Source organism: Myxine glutinosa, chromosome 8 (genome assembly GCF_964187855.1).
Source record: "Myxine glutinosa chromosome 8, kmMyxGlut1.1, whole genome shotgun sequence".
Classification (NCBI taxonomy): Eukaryota; Metazoa; Chordata; class Myxini; order Myxiniformes; family Myxinidae; genus Myxine; species Myxine glutinosa.
In genome coordinates, this window is record NC_136268.1 from 8,895,275 (window position 1) to 8,915,689 (window position 20,415).

General features: G+C 45.0%; 2 protein-coding genes across 6 annotated transcripts in view; one reads left to right on the forward strand and one right to left on the reverse strand.

The window, feature by feature from the left end:
* Positions 1–17,787, reverse strand: part of KIF22 (kinesin family member 22) — a 40,507-nt gene extending 22,720 nt beyond the window's left edge. Inside the window, exons 1-7 of one of the 4 annotated variants that reach the window (XM_078782887.1) lie at positions 17,755–17,787; positions 15,179–15,369; positions 14,264–14,442; positions 14,036–14,163; positions 7,786–7,937; positions 7,456–7,665; positions 7,235–7,344 (exon numbers count right to left, since the gene is read on the reverse strand). In XM_078782887.1, coding sequence (XP_078639013.1) covers positions 7,235–7,344; positions 7,456–7,665; positions 7,786–7,937; positions 14,036–14,163; positions 14,264–14,439 — 776 coding nt within the window. In that variant the 5' untranslated portion in view covers positions 14,440–14,442; positions 15,179–15,369; positions 17,755–17,787. Of the gene's footprint in view, positions 1–7,234; positions 7,345–7,455; positions 7,666–7,785; positions 7,938–14,035; positions 14,164–14,263; positions 14,443–15,178; positions 15,370–17,726 lie in introns of all 4 variants that reach the window. The other 3 variants (XM_068123966.2, XM_068123965.2, XM_068123963.2) reach the window with 3 other exon arrangements.
* A 1,998-nt stretch (positions 17,788–19,785) lies between these two features.
* LOC137432221 (POZ (BTB) and AT hook-containing zinc finger 1) overlaps positions 19,786–20,415 on the forward strand; it is a 65,717-nt gene continuing 65,087 nt past the window's right edge. Inside the window, exon 1 of one of the 2 annotated variants that reach the window (XM_068123960.2) lies at positions 19,786–20,009. In XM_068123960.2, coding sequence (XP_067980061.1) covers positions 19,977–20,009 — 33 coding nt within the window. In that variant the 5' untranslated portion in view covers positions 19,786–19,976. The remainder of the gene's footprint in view (positions 20,010–20,415) is intronic. The other variant, XM_068123959.2, reaches the window with a different exon arrangement.

A 20,415-nucleotide genomic window follows, 5' to 3' on the forward strand; every position in this document is an offset into this window, starting at 1 on the left:
ATTCGTTTAGGGGGATGGCAGTGATAGGCACATGGGGGTGCCAGCAATGGTTACCTCCATGGGGCACCGAAGCTAGCCGAGGGAGGGCTAGGATAATGATAGGGAATTAGCAGACAGTAGAGGAGACTGAGATTTAAGTAGACACTTGTACCTATAGAGGGGATGTAGGTAGTTTCGATGAATGATAATGACGAAGGGAGTGCATAGTGTAACGGGACGACGGGGAAGCACGAGTTTTAGGGGAAATTAGTCAGCTAGATGATGCTGTGTGCTTAGTGAGGAATTGTGGAGATAAATGGAATTGTGTTGGTTGAGGTGTATGGAAAGTGGTGTGTGAGCACAAAAGGTGTGTGAGGAAAGTGGTGTGCGAGATAAATGGTGTACGAATAAGTGGTGTGGAATGCTTGGTGTGTGGAATAAAAGGTGTGGAATGCATGGTGCGAATGAGTGAATGGGGGGAGGTGGAACCCATTCACGGATGCCTGGGGGGGTAGTGTAAAGGCAGGTAGAGGGCATAGGCAAAATTTGTATGGATATTGACACCTGTGGTGCGGGCAGCAGCAAGTAGTGTTTTGTTGGGTGCATGAGTATGTGGAATGGCTGGGCGTGTGGTTTAATTGGTGCATATGGTTATTGGGGCACTCCGCCACTGGTAGTTTGTCGGCCAGGTGAGGCTGCAGGTAGGCTCTGGGAGCCGGTTCGTTGTAGTGTGAGTGGGGCCTGAGGATCCAAAGGAAGGACCCGGGTTGCCCAATGCCAAGGTGGGCATCAGGGGGTAAAGTGCCAGGAGGGGCCTTCCCCAGTTAGGTAGTCGCAGGAGCAGGTAAGCTCGGGTGGCGACTTCAGTGGCGGAGGTGCGCAGGTAGGTAGACCTGCTGATAGAGCCACATGACTCAGCCCCGAAATTGTGTGAGGTAACAGAGAGAAAATTTGTGGGAGTGAGACCCAAATTCAGATGGCACCACAGGGTGGACAATGGGAATTTGGGTTTTTAGAACCACATAGTTTAAAGAGGCCGATTGGCAGGGTACGACCCCGGGCAGTTTAACAAAGTAAATGTCAGTAGTGTAGTTAGGAGATGAGAAATCCCTTCGCACCATCCACAGCCAATTACCAAGGAGGACAGAACTCCACACCAAGGCTCTCAAAGCCGTTTGAGTTGTAAGACGCATCATGATGTAATGAGACATTGTGTTTGTTCCATTCCTTCCTTCCTGGGAGGGATTAGGAGACTAATTTGGATTAGAGGGGGATATGGGAGACAAGACGTAGAGACGAATTTGTAAATAAAGGAGGGCTAGGGTAGTGTAAGCCGACGGTGGGGGGTACGGACGGCTAGGGACGAGCCTGCTCTGCTCGCTCTTCCGCGCCCCTCGCATTGCATTACCTTGTTTTGCTGTGTGCCGTTGCGCCCTTTCCGCTTTGCTGGTCGTGCTTCGTCTCTCCCCCCACCCCAGGACCACTTTGGAGGTGGAGCTGTGCAGCACCATCGACCGGTGCAGCATCCTTTCTGCACCTTGTTACGTCTGTGCAGCCGAACTGCACAGCACTTTGTTGCCGTATCCTTCTGCTGCACCCTTGTTACATCTGTGCAGCCGAACTGCGCAGCATTTGCTGCCATACCCTTTTACTGTAACTTTGCTGCACCTGTGCAGCACTTTGCTGCCACAAACACTTTGCTGCACCTTACACACTCATGGACCACAAACCTTGTGGCCTTGCACCTCTGCTGTGCAGCACTTTGCTGCAACATCACCTTGCATCTTCGGACCACTTGTTTTGAGTGGCATTAATGTCACGCAGTCGGACCACATAAGGTTGGCCCTGCCTGGCAAAGAAATGAAATAAAAGCATTTGTTGTGCCTTTTTATGAGGGTCTGCTAGGGATGAGAAGATTTGTAAGTTTAGATAGCCCTGAAGATTAAAAATGGCCTGTATGCCGGTCCGGGGGCTAGCCGGTTTGATATATGCACACAGAAGAAGCAAGAAGCAAGATGCAAGAAGCAAGCAGCAAGTGTTATGATTTAATTGATGAGTGTTTTGTGTTTTTGCTGTGCTTTCTCTCCCCTCCAATCTTCTCTTCCAAAAAGGACAGGTCCTGGGTCATAGAATTGTCAATAAATTAAGTTTCTGTGCTTGAATATAAAAATGCTGCCCACCGGCTATGTGTTTAGTTTGACAAATTCCGGAATTCGGTTAATTGTGGGCATGAATCTGATAGATAGCTACTCAACGCAATAGGAGGGACATATTTAGTGTTTTAAAACTGTCGCATACACGGGTTAGAGTAAACGTGAGGGGGAACCACACCTATATGTCACATGTAAAAGTAAAGTTAATTTTGCATGTCATTCTCTAACCGGTCGTTTCAGTTGTTGGGTTCGACTCGGGGACGAGTCTGACGAGGGAGGGGGGTAGCGTTGCAGTTTTGTGTTTTGATAATAAAGGTTAATTTCCCCTCATAGTTAGTCACACTACAACATGTAGCCTCGTTTCAGCTCAGTTATTTCTTCGTAAGTGTAAGCGTAGACCTTTCCTATGTGTAGTTTTGCGTTGAGTAGAATAATGAGAGTTAGGTCCCCTTCCAATGTTTTATGCCGCCTCAATGCTTTGGGTTTTGGCGCAAATTACCACGAGGCCGGCCTGACAAGTCGAGGCAAGCCGAAGGAAGGCGGAACAAGAGAAGTGGGAGTGACTGGTAAGCACGAGCTGCCAATCAGGACTCGAGGGGAGTGGCTTAGCACTGCGGCAAAAAGCGTGGTTTGGAACATTCGAGGCAGGCCAGGGCGTGGCAATATAACCCTGTGCCCAAAAGCCCCCACCTCAGTTCTGAGGAAAGGTGCGCTGAACTAAGTTTGAGGAGGACCTGCGCTGAGTGATGAGCTTGAGTTATCAGTTCGAAGCGCTGTGTTGAATTACGAGTTCTGAGGAGAGGTGTGCTGAGCCAAGTTATGAGCCGGGGTCCTCTGTTGAATTGAACATGAGTCAGATCCTGAATTGAGTTGCGAGAGTGAAAGCGCGCCGTTACATAAATCGCGCTGTGAAGAACCGCCGAGCCGGGCGAGAGACGCGCATATTCGCCTGCCTGCCTTTGTTCGAGATACGCGCTGCGAGGATCCCTCCCGCCTGCCTGCCTGCCTTCGGGGAGGGACGTGCTGTGACCGCAGAGGGCCACGCCGGGCGAGCTGTTCCTGAACAACAAAGCCGGCGTGTTCAGCACATGAACCATCCTTCCTTCATTCATTCCCCCTGTGAGTGTGAACGGGCCCATTGTCTGGGCTTTAAGCTAAGACTGCTTAAGTGCCTGCTCTGTGTCTCTTCGCCTTGTATAGCTGTAAATAAACCTGTGTTCTTCCTTCTATTTGATCGTTCCCATAATTTCCATCTATTGACTAAGCGTGGTACGAATTATATCGCTCTAATCGGGTTCCAATACCAAGGTAACTGCACGGACCACGTGGTGCGCCATCCGCTCGCGTGCACTCAAATTACACGTGGTTCGTGCGAGACTTGAATCCCGCTTCCGTGGCGGCAGGGGTACTTAGGTACGTGCGAACATTGTCCCGAAACCCTGTCCTGCGTCTGCACGGGAGTGGCAACTCAAGTCTCGCGGTTGCGACGACCCAAGGAAAACAAGGGGCTTAATCTCCCCTTGGTAAGGGAACGAGAGGGTCGCGCCAAAACCGTAACAATATCATTAATAAATGTAATATAAATATCGTAATATGATATCATTAATAAATGTAATATAAATATCATAATATGATATCATTAATAAATGTAATATAAACATCATAATATGACATCATTAATAAATGTAATATAAATATAGTAATATGATATCATTAATAAATGTAATATAAATATCGTAATATGATATCATTAATAAATGTAATATAAATATCATAATATGACATCATTAATAAATGTAATATAAATATCATAATATGATATCATTAAGCCTGGTGTTGGGCTAGCGGCTAGGGTGCCGGCTTAGGATCCTAGGATCCTGGGTTCGAATCCCGGTCGATCGCTGAATTAACGCCAGGGGGGTTGACTCAGCCTGATCATCCTTCCGAGGTCGGCTAATTGAGTACTGGCTAATTCGGCTAATTGAGTTCACTGGTAATTCCCTGTTTGTCGTTAAAGGCGGCAAAAAGGGTTGGCGTCAGGAAGGGCATCCGGCCGTAAAACATTGCTTCAAAAAGGGGACCAAAAAACAACAACAACCACGGTTCCCGAAAAAGGCCAACCCCCGCTTTGCGGGGAAAAATGGCCTCTAAAGGTGGTTATTTTTTTATATTATAATATTGTTACGGACGCGGTTAATATGTTATTATGGGCCGAGCGGATGGTCAACCGCGACCGTTACAGGATCCCCGATTGGCCCGACTCCCCCAACGTTGACCAGATCGCACCACAGATATTCAATCGGGAAACCTCTAAAGCGACCGAATGTAAAGAGGAAGAGAGAAGAAGACAGAGTACGGAGGAATAACAGGATTTATTATACACACAAGCAAAAAGAAGGAGCGATCAAAGTTATTTACAAGCAATGGATGGAAGAAGCAGTCACACAGTGAATCGTTAGCTTATACTAGTCAATTTACTTAACCCCAGGACAACGATTAGGACAGACGACGTTCACACTTACACGGGGGATATTGCAGGCAGGTATGGCTTGAGGATGGATGGTTGTTTTTGGGAGGCAATGGAGGGTCTGGTGTGGATTGCTGCCTGGCGCGTCCTTTTCGTGGCCTGCGGCCCCTTAGCTGCCCCCTTAGCTGCAGCGCAGCTGGTCGCACGATGGCTCGCACACACCTGCTCGTTCAGGCGTCTTCCTTCTCCCCAGCAACAACGAGCGACAGCAAGCAAGAGGACGGGGTCAGAGCAAGAGAGCGGGGTCAGAGCAAGAGGGTGGAGTGCGTCCCGCGGCGGCTTATATTGGTTTCCTCACCGAACCTTCGCGCACTTTCTCGGGGGTTCCCGCTCCGCCCTCTCTTAGCCAAACCCCTTGTTCTGGGTTGGATGAGCGGGGCCGACTTACTCCTCCCCCCTATGACGAGGGGGGCGACCCGTCTTCTCTAGCCACTCCCCTTGTTCGTAATGGCCGCAAATGGCGAAAACCGGTCAGCAGCTGCAGGTAAGGCGCCGTCACGTTGCACAGCAGTTCAGTACTGCAATAAACGGTTGTTGTCAAAGCTCAAGTGGGGGAATCCCTGGCACTTGAGCTGCCATGGATCATCGGAGGGGCCTACGCTTTATTTCGTTTGATGCAATGCAGAGTCAATCTAGTGGGAAACACATATTTAGCCTACATAGAATAAGGAAATAAACTATTTAAAAAGATATATCGTGGCCTGTGTGTAAGTTTCATGGAATTAACTAGGAGGACGGCTGCGACCATTATTGACATTACGAGGGTGTTACACACAACAAAACCATACTTTTCACATTCGTTACACTTTCTCCAAAATTGTTACACTTCTCAAAACCGTTACACTTCTCAAATTCGTTACAATATGATATCATTAATAAATGTAATTTAAATATCATAATATGATATCATTAATAAATGTAATATAAATATCGTAATATGATATCATTAATAAATGTAATATAAATATCATAATATGATATCATTAATAAATGTAATATAAATATTGTAATATGATATCATTAATAAATGTAATATAAATATCATAATATGATATCATTAATAAATGTAATATAAATATCATAATATGATATCATTAACTAGAGGTTTCAGGGAACCTGAACTCAACTGGTCTATATCAATATGGTTAGAATATGCATAATAGAACCACAACTATATAGTTTATATGTGCTAAAGAGGTACAGTAACGTTGAAGATATCTCATGTTTAAACAGGAAACTAGAAAAAATTGAGTTTTAAGTGAGGCATGAAAAGTAAAACTACAATTACTTTTTTCAGATTTCAGACTTGAATTTATTATATGTGTTGAGGTTTGTTACATACTGTCTACACACCAAGTTTCAACCTTCCAGCTACATTAGGAAGTACCAGATTGACAAAAATTGATTTTTCAATATGGTCGCCCTGCCGCGACCATTTTTGGGCGTGCAACACCCAAATGCAATCCCAAACTAGTTTGTCTTAAAGATGCTGCATAAGAAGTTTCATCAAATTTGATCAATATTTGTGACTTTTAGAGCGTAGACGTCGAATTGTTTACAGACGACAGACAGACAGTCAGGCAGACAGACGGACGACAGACGGACGACGGACGGACGACGGACACTGGGTGTCGACAAAAACTCAGCTGGACATAGTCCAGTTGAGTTAATAAATGTAATATAAATATCATGATATGATATCATTAATAAATGTAATATAAATATCATAATATGATATCATACACCAACAACAATAAAACAACATGCATTTTAAGGCCATTTTCCCTGCTAGAGCGGGGGTTGGCCTTGCGGGTCCCATGACAATCTTCTGTATGGTGTCGTCATCTTACATTGAATGATATGATATAACCACCGTTTAGAGGCCATTTTTCCCCGCAAGGCGGGGGTTGGCCTTTTCGTGGACCGTGGTTGTTGTTGTTTTTTTTGTCCCCTTTTTGAAGCAATGTTTTACGGCCGGATGCCCTTCCTGCCGCCAACCCTGTTTGTCGCCTTTTTACGACACACAGGGAATTACCAGTGAACTGGTACTCAATTAGCCGACCTCGGAAGGATGACAGGCTGAGTCAACCCCCCTGGCGTTAATTCAGCGATCGGCCGGGATTCGAACCCAGGATCCTTGGATCCTAAGCTGGCACCCTAGCCGCTAGCCCAACACCAGGGATATGATATAATATGACAAATATCATTGTGCCATAATGAAGACCTTCACCCTCACCGAAGACCTTCACCGAAGGAGGGGCATCATAGCTTATCGGTTAAGATAATGAGCACCAAAGGCACATGGAAGAGTGAGGGGTGCCAGAGAGGACAACGTCTCCATAATCACCCCTCACCACAAACATTTATACAAAATTTTGATAATCTTTTACTTTTTCAGATGTTCTTGGTAAAAGCCTGCAAGACGTAATCATCTTGACAACCTATACAAGTAATGAACGTAGTCCGGATGCCATAATCCTACGAGTGATCCCTTTGAGATTGCCAAACAAATATGTGTGTTCGGCTGTAAATAACACTGCAGAGCTTACAGGTAAATTGTCGGTTTGAAGCTCACCTTACACCACTATTGCCTGTTCGCCTGTTATCTTCTGACCCAGCCAGGTCAACAAGGTGGAGTTTTCCCAAAAAACGCCTGAAAGGGGCGACTTGCTCTGCCTTAACCACCTGAGAACGTGTGCACAGTAGTTAAAACCACACTCCAGTTAAGTTGCACGAAATATTATCCTTGAAACCATCAGCAGCAATGACCCCTTTCCAACAATAGAAAGCACATACACGCAGCATGAGCAGCGAATGGCTGCGGCTGGATGTATGGTTCAGCTGAGTGCTGGCCGTCATGCGATGCCTGCTAGCTGGCATGAATATCCTTTCGAACTGCGTGTAGCTGTCAATCACTCGTTCGGTCAGCCCAGGAACCAGGATGGCACCGCTGCGGTCCTGCCTAATGGGCAAGTCCTGCTTGTTGGTGTCCAAAAGGTCACGCACCTGCATGTACAGAACAACACCGAGTCATCAAGAATATATCAGGTGTCAGTGCGAGAAGGAGAGGATCCATTTGTTTCCAAGTGATAGCATGAGGATTTGAATGTGATGGGATGCACTCACCTTCTCCTGGTATATCTCCAGGTATGAGATGGAAAAAGAAACGGTCCAGAGTTTGGTCTCTGCTGCAGCTTGAGATGCTTGGAGGAGGTCACCAACAGCTCGAGGGATCACACCTGGGTTTCCAGAGGTGCCCACCATGGTGTGCGTTTTACCTGGTACAATCATAGGTTATCGCAAGTCACCACAATAGAAAAGCCAATGCACAGGTGAAGATCTTGACAATGCTACATATATCCTGTTATTACAGGTACTTTCATTACTGTATATGAAACTTCTCATTGGGTAAAAGGCAATTTTTACACAGTTAAACCTGCTCTTGCGACCACCTTGTTCCAGCAATCGCCTGTCTGTCGTGACCACTGCAAGGTCCCCAAAAGAAAATCTTTTTAAAATATTTTAAATACATGGGCTGAAGCTGGTAGTATAGCTGACACACACACACACACACACACACACACACACACACACACACACACACACAAATTGGGGGCAGTGCTGTCACTACCGTCAATTCCCGGGATACTCTGAGTACCAGCGACGTCATAACAATTGCGCCGCTTTTGTCACCGTACTCAGAGGGCATTTCCTCAAGAGGAATTTCCTCCTCCCTATGGATGACAACCGATGGGGATTGTCCGTGCTCTATACCTTTCAAGCAAGGAAGCAGCACGTGCCATTTTAAAAGTCTTTGGTTTGACTTGAACCGGTACAAACCAGATGGGTCGTTTTTTAGGAGACACCATCTCCTTACTGACTGGATGGCCGTTGGCCCCCTATGGGAGGTAAAAAAAAAATTTTGTATGCAAGATCGAGGCTCGTGTAAGAGCTAACATCAATCACAAAACACAACAACGAACAGACACACAAAACATACAAAAAAAGGGAGCGGGAGACAAGATGGGGAGAGAGAGGGAAGCACACAAGTACAACAGCAGAGAACAGGGACATCGGAAGATCTGTGGGAGAGAGCGAAAATCTTGGAGAAAAAGGAGAAAAATTGAAGAAATTGAAGAGGAGAAAAAAATCCATCTGCCCTTTTCCAGGTGTTGTAACATTTTGGTCCTGGCAAGGTGTCACAGTCATCCTCCCCACTCGCAAAGCCAGTGAGGGGTGTCAGTTTAGTCGCCGACAACCCGACCACCTATCTTACAACATCCGCTGGGATCCCAAAACATTCCATCAAGGTGAGGGAGTAGTTTGGGGACAGACAGGCCGACAGACAGACACTCCTGCTTTATAATATAGATCAATGACACCAATCGAGCGCTGACACCGAGGCAGAAATGCTAAAAATCAAAGACCACTTGGACACAAGAGGTGCACAGCTCCTTGCAGCTATAAGTGCCAATTATAATCACCCATACCACGATCTCCAACCACCTACAGACCCCAAGACACATTAAAGGTACACCCCAAATACACTACAACGACATCCTTCAGAACCTCCCCCACCAATCAGGAGCAACTGCAAAAAACATCCATACCGACTCACCATCAATTGGGCCCAAACAGCATCCTGGATACTAACCCACCACCGCATCGACGACACAGAGAGGAAGACAAATGATGAATTGCGAAAGATGATGGGAATAGAGCCTGTGATTGATGCTGTGAAGAGGAACAGGTTGAGATGGTTTGGTCATGTGTTGAGGAAGGATGAAAGTGACTGGTTGAAAAGAGTGATGGAAATGAAGGTAGAAGGAAGTAGAGGATGGGGAAGACCGAGAAAGACTTGGCTAAAGATGGTGGAAGAAGAAATGCGGGCAAGGGGATTAACAAGGAGAAAAACAAAAAAAAAAAAAAAAGACCACCTCTAGAGGCCATTTTTCCCCGCAAAGCGGGGGTTGGCCTTTTTCGGGAACCGTGGTTGTTGTTGTTTTTCGGTCCCCTATTTGAAGCAATGTTTTACGGCCGGATGCCCTTCCTGACGCCAACCCTTTTTGCCGCCTTTAACGACAAACAGGGAATTACCAGTGAACTGGTACTCAATTAGCCGACCTCGGAAGGATGACAGGCTGAGTCAACCCCCCTGGCGTTAATTCAGCGATCGACCGGGATTCGAACCCAGGATCCTTGGATCCTAAGCCGGCACCCTAGCCGCTAGCCCAACACCAGGGATTTGAAGGTAGAAGGTAGTAGAGGATGGGGAAGACCGAGAAAGACTTGGCTAAAGATGGTGGAAGAAGAAATGCGGGCAAGGGGGTTAACAAGGAGAGATGCAGAAAATAGGGCAAAATGGAGAAGATTGTCATGGGGACCGCAAGGCTAACCCCCGCTCTTGCAGGGAAAATGGCCTTTAAAATGCAAGTTGTTGTTGTTGTTTGTCTTCCTCTCTCTCAACGATACTCCACACATCCACCGAACCATTCGCATTTCCACCCTTTCCAGCCTTCGTTGCTGCTCTACGTTCATTACCCATGTCTCGCTCCTATAAATCATAACACTTCTCACACATGCAACATACACCTTTCCCTTCAGCTTCAGCGACACTCCCCTCATCATCAGCACGCCACTCAGTTCCCGAAACTTCTTCCATGCACATCTCACTCCAGCAACCGTTGCCGAGTCTGATCCACCTTCTCCATTCAGCATGTCTCCGAGGTAGCAAAATGTTTTCACACCTTCCAGCTTCACGCCGTCTCCAAGATCCAACTCAACATTTCCTCCATCTGCAGCTCCCTCTGTGCACACCTTACATTTGAATGTCGCTGCCACACTGGTTAATGACCCTCACAGACCACTACATTTTTGATGAACCCACTCAGCACACATTGTACATTGAATGGAATTCACTCCGACACCCTTCCTGCACACAGCACACGGCCACTTCCCAGTTCTTTCCACCTCACCACATGCTTTACCACTTGCCATCACCTTTGTCTTTCCGATATTCACCTTCAGACCTTGTGTCTCCATACATTCCTTCTACTTCATCTTTTCCTTCAGTCCATCCATCGTTTCCGCAATCAACACCAGATCATCTGCATACAACAACTCCCACGGTAAACCCTCCTTTACGTTCTGAGCCAGCACCTCCATCATAGCTACAAATAGTAGTGGACTTAGTACTGACCCCTGATGCACTCCCACCTTCACCTCAAACTCACCACTGTTCCCGTCCTTCGTCCTTACAGCTGTGCGCGCTCTTTTGTAAATTGCCATCACTACTCTGATCAACCATTCCTCCACTCCGAACTTCCTCAATGCCCATGTCATTTACTTCGTGTGGAACCCTATCAAATGCTTTCTCCAGATCAACAAACCCAAGAAACAACTTCTATCTCTTCTCCATGTACTTCTCCTGCAACTGCCTCACAATAAAGAGCGCGTCTGTCGTTCCTCTTCCTGGCATGAATCCAAACTGCATTTCATCGATCTTCACCTTCTTCCTTATCCTCCTTCCAACACCCTTTCAAATACCTTCATTCCATGCTCCAATAACGTTATCGCTCGATACGAGCCACAGTCCAGAGGGTCACCTTTCCCCTTGTATAGAGGGACGAGGGTACTCAGTTCCCAATCCACTGGAATGCGGCCTTCTTTCACCACCAGATTACAGATCTCTGTCATTCTCTTCACACCCCAACTTCCTGCTGCTTTCAACATATCTCCCACAACTCCCGTCGGCCCTCCCGCTTTTCTACTCTTCATTGCTTTTATCGCTTCCTCAACTTCCTTGTCAGTTATCTTCTCTGCCGGTCCTAAAACTGGGTTACTCTCTATGTTGCCATCCCATTCATTCTCTGTATTCAACAGTATTTCTATATATCTCTTCCATCTTCCTTTAATTCCATCTGGGTCGACAACGATTTGTCCCACTTCATCCTTCAAGCAACTCACCCACATCACATCACACCTCTCTTTCGCTATCTGCTTTGCAATCCTGAATACCGCTCTCTGACCCTCTTCCGAATCCAAGCGTTCTCCGAACATTTTCCTACATGCCTCCTGCGCCTTTGCTACCTCTTTCTTTGCAGCCTTCCTGGCTACCTTATAACTTTCATGCTCTGCTGTTTCTGCTCCCGTACCCTTCGCCTTCTGCCACTCCTTGAACTTCTTCCTCTTCTCGTCAATCCTCTTTCCAACTTCATCATCCCACCACCATGTTTCCGAGTGCCTCGGTGGTCCTTTTGTCCATCCACGTACCTCACCAATGGCTCCCAACAGACTATCTTTCATTGACATCCAACCACTTTCAAGCTCAACCACATCATCCTCTACCCTACTCAGCCTCTCTTTTAATGCCTCCCTTACTGTCACCTCTTTCAACCTCCACACCTTCATTCTCAGTTGGTACTTCACCCGCCGAGCTCTCCTCGCACCTTTCACCCTTATGTCACAGACAACCAAGTGGTGCTGTGAAACAGCCTCCTCCCCCGGGATCACCTTTGTGTCCCGGAGGTGCCCCCTATCTCGCCTACGCACCCTCAGGTAGTCAACGGTTGTCGTCGACCCACCTGACGTGTATGTAACAAGCTTATTGTCCTCTTTCTGGAACTGAGTATTACAAATCAACAAATCAGCTCCATCAGCAAACTCCAAAATCCTTACACCTTCTCCATTTCTCACACCATATCCGTAACCCCCATGAATTCCTCAAAACCATCCATACTCCTTCCCACATGTCCATTCAGGTCTCCTCCCACCACAACAACTTCCTCATCTTTCACGTTTTCCATCAGCTTCTCTATCGCACACCAGAACTTGTCCTTCTCTTCATCGCTTCGACCAACCTGCGGAGCATATCCCGAGATGACGTTCACCAAGAGCTTTCCAATCATCATTTTCACCATCATCAACCTATCACTCACTCTAGTCACACTCACCACACTGTCTACAAACTCCTCAGAAAACAGGACACCAACACCATTCACGCCCTCCGGGCACCCTTGCCACACAAGCTTGTATTTCTGTCCCTGCCTACCCTTCACCATTCTCACACCACTTCCCTTCCATCTCGTCTCTTGCACACAACATATGTCCACTCTTCTTCTGACCAATACTTCCACCACTTCTCCTGATCTCCCTGTCATTGTCCCCACATTCCATGTCCCAAACCTCAGAAACCGATCTCCACTTCGGGCTGCACCCTGCCCATATGTACTTGTGATTGTCATGGTTCTCTTTTTTGAGGCAATGTTTTTATGGCCGGATGCCCTTCCTGACGCCAACCCTCTTAGTCGTCTCTTACGACACGCAGGGATACGGTGTACCTATTCTGACCAGGGTACACACTGGGAAACGTTTAAAACATGTAAATTCTGGGGGGGTGGGGGGGGGGGGGGCGTCAGCATCACGGCTGCGGTTTAAACATATTCCAACAATATCCAAACAGAACGATGAAAAAAAAAAAAAAAAAAAAATGCACCTATGGTGAAAATTTCCTGTGAATCGGAGCAACGGTTTGCAGAGCAAATCATATTTATTCTGTGCAGACAACAGACAGACAAACAAACCGACTCAAATGCAATACCCTCTCCTCTGGCGAGGGTAACAAAGGGCAAGATGTTCGGGGGAAGTATGGGGTGAAAAGAAAGACAAAGAAAAAAGCAATACAGTGAGAGAACGAAAGTAAATGGACAATAAACGACCGCCGAGAGGAGACAGGAAAGCCTCAAGGGACCAGGCCTGAAAACACGACACGAACAACCGACGATTATACACAGCACGATTTACAACCGAGATCTTACTAGAAACACAAAGTAGACACATAAAAACCACCGTTTAGAGGCCATTTTTAATGTGGCCATTAAATTGTGGCAATTTAGAGGCCATAAAAAAATTTAGAGGTAAAGTAGACACATACACAGTAAAATAAAAATAAAGTTTCGACAAAAACACAAACGGGAAAAGACTTTACATTGAAAGCGTGGAGAGCTTGGAAAAACATGACCTCGCCGGCAGAAGCGGAGGCGGAACCCAGTTAAACATCTACAGTAACAACTCCAGCTTGTCGCAGGTTTAAAGATATTTCATATGGTTCAATTCCCAATTCCAGTGGAGTCTTCAGCTTCCCAAATCTTGAGTGTCAAGCTGCACTATATGTTTACGTGTCAAACTACTAACTTACACAAAAAGGGAACTCGGATCTGAGTCTCTGACTCGAGACAGCAAATCCCATTGGTAAGTTGGTGTCAGTAGATCATTATGCTGCAGCGATCACCGTATCATACGCTCGTTCATACAGGTCAGCTGCAATGAACTGGGCCTTAAACTTGAATTTATCCTTTATCTGTTGGACCAACATTACCTGTGCCGGTGGGGCCATACGCAAACACACTGGCGTTCTGTCCTCGTAGAACGTGGCTCAACTCCGGTTTCACGGCCTCTTCATAAAGCTCTTGCTGGGTGTTGTCAGGCCCGTAGCACCAGTCAAAGCTGAGCAAACGGGCAGAAAAGGTATGACGTGGTGAACAAGATTACGATATGCAAATTTATCGAAAAACAATGAAAATTCAACATCGCATTTCATACCCACCTGTACACTACACTCTCACGGTGATCACGGTAGTTCATGATCGAGACCGACTGCCTGTCCAGAATTCGCAGACAAGGCTCCTCTCGTTCACTCGAGTGCAGGAAAGGTCGGAAGCGGAAAGGTCTGAGGCGGATAGCCACCTTCACCTTGCTGCGCTCTGAGTCTGGCTTGTCCATGTCCTGATTCCAGCAATACAAAGGGAAATAATAGTTAAATGATATGCATTATCTATCTATAATTCCAGTAATCTCTGTGTGTATGTATGTATGTATGTATGTACGTATGTATGTATGTCTGTGACCGCTGTTTCTCGACAACCACGGGTTCGATATACTTGAAACTTGCCAGGTATATTGCTGGGGACCCGAGGATGTGCCTTTTCAAGGTTTCATATTAATCGGACAAGTAGTTACCGAGCTATGTCCAAAAAACGATTCAACCAATCAGAGAGCAGCGAGCTATCACGTGTGCCGAACGTGCCGAACAGACTCTGCCTCGGACGGCACATTTGAGAGCGTATTCATTTATTTCACGTTGGCAAACTATGTTGGCGTTAAACTATGTTTTAAAACTAATTAAAACTAATTTGCGATTCTTTCGCTTTCCTGCGCGTTTGTGCACGTTATGGCGATTTCTTTACCAAACTCCGCAAGCCGTTCGCTTTGGACCAAACCATTTCATGTAAATAGAGGGGGGGGATTGTCACCGTACTCGCAAGCCGTTCGCTTTGGACCAAACCATTTCATGTAAATAGAGGGGGGGGATTGTCACCGTACTCGCAAGCCGTTCGCTTTGGACCAAACCATTTCATGTAAATAGAGGGGGGGGATATAATTTTAGATATATATATAGTACGGGCATGCCCTAGTTAGTAAGAATACACCCAACCGGACGATGCACAGGTAGCGTACTTACTTAAGAATTACTTTGGCTTACTGAAGACACAAATCCAGAGAGATCTGAATAATTCCTTCAGCTTACTGACTGCTTGATTCAATGGTCATCTCACCATCCGTATCATCGGCTAGGCACGATCCATCATTGAGGTTTTGACCTATCAAATCACAGGTCCTCTCCAAACTCTGGGTCCACAATCTTAGCCGTGTCTAATCAGGCCGGGGTGGGGGTGAGAGAGAAAAATACGAAATTGAAAATTAAACGAACTGAAAAAGCCATGTAGAAAAGGAAAACGAATTTAAATGGAAGAAGGCTTACAGAAAGTGATACGTAATGTCTAACGATGTTTTGCAACATGGGAATGTACAATTTGTTGTTCTCCTTTTCCCTTTATAAAGGGGAGAGGTCCGATGGTACCGAGCTCCTGCTCTGCCTTGACCATGATCACCCTCTGCCCTTCGCCAACTCTCTCCACCCTCCAACCACCTGCACCTTACTGATATTCCTCTTCACAAAATCCTCCCATGTCAACCGCAGTCTACCTCCTTTCCTCCTACCTTTCTCCCTCAACCGATCCGCTCTCTTTGCCATTCTCTCTTCCCCAATCCACACCAAATGTCCAGCCCATCTCATTCTGCATTTCACCAATCTCCCCATCAAGCTCATCTGCACACCAACCTCCTCCCTCAGTTCATCCATTCTCCTTCTATCCACCCTCTTCCCTCCCACAATCCTCCTGTTCTCGCAAACCTGCATCCTCCACCACAACAGCCAGATTGTAAGCATGTAACGTCCTCCGCAGCACACCTTTCATGTTTACCTTCCTGCTTTCCAGCTCCAACACTATGATAAACAAGAGTGGGCAGAGAGCTTTTCCATGCAATAAAAAGAAAACACAATTACTAAGGTATGTACAAGCATTATTGTCCTTAATAAGCTCAGAAAACCACTTGTAGATGAAAACATTGAATGTTACAATTACAAGAACATTGCCACATCGTATTGCGCAAGTAAATTTGAAAGACTATCGGTAACCAGGTGGATGGATTCCCCTGCCTCCCAGAAATGGAAATCCATAAATCAAGTTTAACAATTGGCGAGACTGCATTTGTTCTTGAGATTTAAGGAATGGAGAAGAATGTGGTCCAACGAATTACCCAAATGTAAGTGAATTTACCCAAATGAAAGCACAATGTACCCAAATGTAAGTCGTACTACGTAAAGGAAGGTTATTTTATGCAGTAAAACGTTACGGTGTGCTTCTTGACGTCCAAGAAAACGAATGTGAACATAATTTTACAAATTTCACCGGCCCGATCGGTGGCAGCCATTTTAGGCCAGGGGGACATAACTCGGTACACATCTGCAGGATTAATGAATCCGTGCTGAAGCGACCAAGGTGGCGGTAAGTTTACCCACATAGGTTGATCCTAGACATTAATGAAGTATAAATATTTGATCAAAGTTACACACTACTTTCTTATAATTTGTATCAGAATGATGTGGAATATTTACCCAAATGAAAATCCAAAAAATTGACGATTTACCCAAATGAACGGCAACCAGCCAAGATTTACCCAAATGAAGATCATCTCACATGGACCTAGTCACACAAAAAGGAGTAAATATAAATATTTGATCAAAGTTACACCCTACTTTCTTATTATTTGTATCAGAATGATGTGGAATATTTACCCAAATGAAAATTCTCAAAAATGACGATTTACCCAAATTTACCTAACCCGAACCCCAACAACAACTAACCCTAACAACAACTAACCCTAACCCTAACAACTATAATCTGGTGCAGAAAAAAATGCACAATGCCCTATGGGCCATACACATTGCCCATTGCCCATTGCCCACCTATGGGCCAACCTTCCTTTACGTAGTACGACTTGCATTTGGGTACATTGTGCTTTCATTTGGGTAAATTCACTTACATTTGCGTACATTTGGGTAATTCGTCGGACCGGAAGAATGTCATTTGTTGAAATGAAGTACGTTGAATCTTTCTTTTGCTATTGTACCTTCATTTGGGTCTAACGTGTTGTAGTCAATCCCAAAGTTATTATTATTTCGTGCCCGGCTTGCAACAGGCTGGTGGTTGCATCATTTTCTGGAGGTGCAGGTGTGCCGCCAATGCACTAAGCAGGTACTCATTTTGCCCACCTCTGAACGATGACGGGCCGAGTCAACCCACCTGGGGTTAATTCAATGGCGCCACGAGGATTTGAACTCAAGACCCTAAGATCTCCAGCCAGACACCATAAACGTTAATTGCCAACCAACACCAGGCATGATCCCAAAGTAAAAGAGTGCACTTTAATCATTCACCTTTAGTCTTTACTCTCAGTCTCAGCGAGAAAGGTTTCGCTAAGGTAAGACTCTTTCCTTCCTACCAATCGTTAAGTTGCTTCATTTCCATTAACAAATCCAGATTCCTACATTTTCGATTCAAAATGACGTTAAAGAGACCTCGACTGCAAACACCTCGTAAATGGGGTCAGGATGCAATAATTTATTAGTAATTATCGGAATTTTAAACGAACGAACACCAACTCACATTCACAAAAAAAAGAACGGTCTCTCACCGGCAACGGCCAACGAATTCAAACTGACCAATCGGTGCGAATGCACGTCACGTGCATTAAATACAATTCCAATATCTTTTTCCTCGATATCAAATATTGACCATTTCGATGACAATTTAACATCAACACGCCGTAATAATGCTTTACGAACCTGGCAATTTTGGTAAGCAGAAATAAAACTATTTTTTAAATGGGGAACGTTACATTAAAGATATAAAATGAGATTATACACCGCTTATTACATTATTTGTGATTATTTTATTATCTCGTTTAAATTGTCTCTAAAATAAATGTAAATTACGATCATAAATCGAATGTGATAAAATTATTTTGGAGCCTGTTCATATTTCGAATAGAAAAAGTTGAGACACCTGTTGCTGATTACACTGCTATGGCCGCTATACAGAGAGCATGAGCAAAGAAATGAGGTTATACACCGCTTATCACATTATTTGTGATTATTTTATTATCTCGTTTAAATTGTCTCTAAAATAAATGTAAATTACAATCATAAATCGAATGTGATCAAATTATTTTGCAGCCTGTTCATATTTCGAAGAGAAAAAGTTGAAAAACATCTGTTGCTGATTACACTGCCATGGCCGCTATACAGAGAACACGAGCAAGAGTCGGGTGAAGGTGAAATCATCATTCATCGCCATACTAAAACACGCAATTTGGTGTCTGTCTGACCACGATACATTCGGTCGTTACTTATTCAATCTCACCGAAATTGTATTGTAGCCCACGATAAGATATTTACAACACGTTAAAACGGCGTTTGTCCAAGAAAGAAAAACCCCATTGGGAAGGAGTGATATTATTACTATTATATTAGTATTAACATTGTTTTGTAATAGCATTAATATTAAGTTATTGTCATTAATGTTGTTATTGCTTTTGTTATAAGAATCTGCCTTGGAAAAACGTCATGATGAGCTATCTTAAGAGGGATATACACCTCAAGACTGATTTCGCGCGAGACGATAAACCCCTTTTGGCAGAGGGGTTTTTTGGGGGGAGGGAGAGGGGATGAAGTCCCTACAAGTCGTGGCGGTTCGTGGAAAAACCCTTACCGTAAGTAAAATATGATAAACCGCAAACGCGCAATGTTTACCTTTTGAAACCGTCCCTACCCTACTGGCACTGCTGTTTAACATTAAACAAAGGGGGGAAACGCGGGGTGTGTTCAGGTACCATGCAGCTAGCTAGTGCTTGCCAAGCCTGCTGTTCCTTATCAACGGTTTCAAATGGAGTGCTTCCTTCAATGCACTTCAACCACGAGACAGGCACTCTTCAATAAACTTGGTAACTGAACACACGCACGACGTCATTGAAGCCTTAGCCTAGATCTACCGTAATCTATATACCCCAAAGAAGATAATACCATAACCATGACCCTTCTTGCCGCTTACGTACGCAAATGGGTAAAAGAAAGAAACACATGCAGTCAGTCAAGATTCGACTGATCAGTAAGTGGTAACAATTAACAACAATGCTAGAACGACAAATCTGTCAGAGTTGTGTAATTTCATTTTAAGGGGTATAGTTTTTTTTTTTTAATCCTTGAAAATAGAAAACAACGTGCCGATGTCATACACCGTTCCAAAGTATTATTTACCATTGCAAGATCTGTCTCGAATTCTACAATAAATCCCAAGAAAGTAATCGTTCAAAAACAAATTCAATTCAAAAATTACAGACATCAGAAGGAAGAGACGACAATGAAGAAAAGCAAACATGGACCCGAATCTATAAAACGTTTGACGTCACCGGAAATAGATATAACGCCATACTGCGAATATTATTGTTTTTTATTAACGCAGCTTTTAAATGCAGCAATATGACCTTTTCTAATATTTTTTTCGCAATGAATACATTTATAAGTCTTTATACTTGTTTCGCAGACGAGTTACTCACGTTGAGATAAAATCATGTTACCAACAAAACGCACAATTTTATCGCCAGTGAACGCAAAACCGAACACGATTTGCCTTTGAGATAATAATCGATTACGTGTCGGTCTTATTTGTCAATTGGCGCGAAGAACAACCGGAAAGCATTAGTCGCCATGTTGGCGTTGTGAGGGGCCTGGTCAGGCTCGAGGACCTGGCACTTGGGTTCTATCCTGGCGGTCGTTCGTTTCTCTGCCCGTATTGTCTGAGAACCCGCCGTTCGTACTTGTTTACTCGTCGCCGGTGTTTGCATACGATCCGCTCGCAATGGAAGGGAACTGGAACGGCTACATGTATCAGGTAAGTAAGTTGAAGCCAATTGAGCTGGTACCGGATTATTCATGAAGAAACAGCTTTTCCTTACCCGAGCAGCGCCTCGCTCGACCCTCGGGTGCTGAAGGCATCAAGGATCCCTTACCGTGAACGAAATACCTGTTGCACCGACAATGGTTCATCGAGATCATTCAATTATTATTATTATTCCTTCAATTTGCCGCAAAATGTCACACATTGATTGTTAGGAAGCTTTATCACAAAATATGGGATTATAATTCCCAACCCAAGGTGCTAATAAAATGTTTATGCTGGTTGACTGGATCGTGGATGACTGGATCAATTGATGACTGGATCATGGACGACTGGATCAATTGATGACTGGATCAATTGATGACTGGATCGTGGATGACTGGACAATGGATGACTGGAT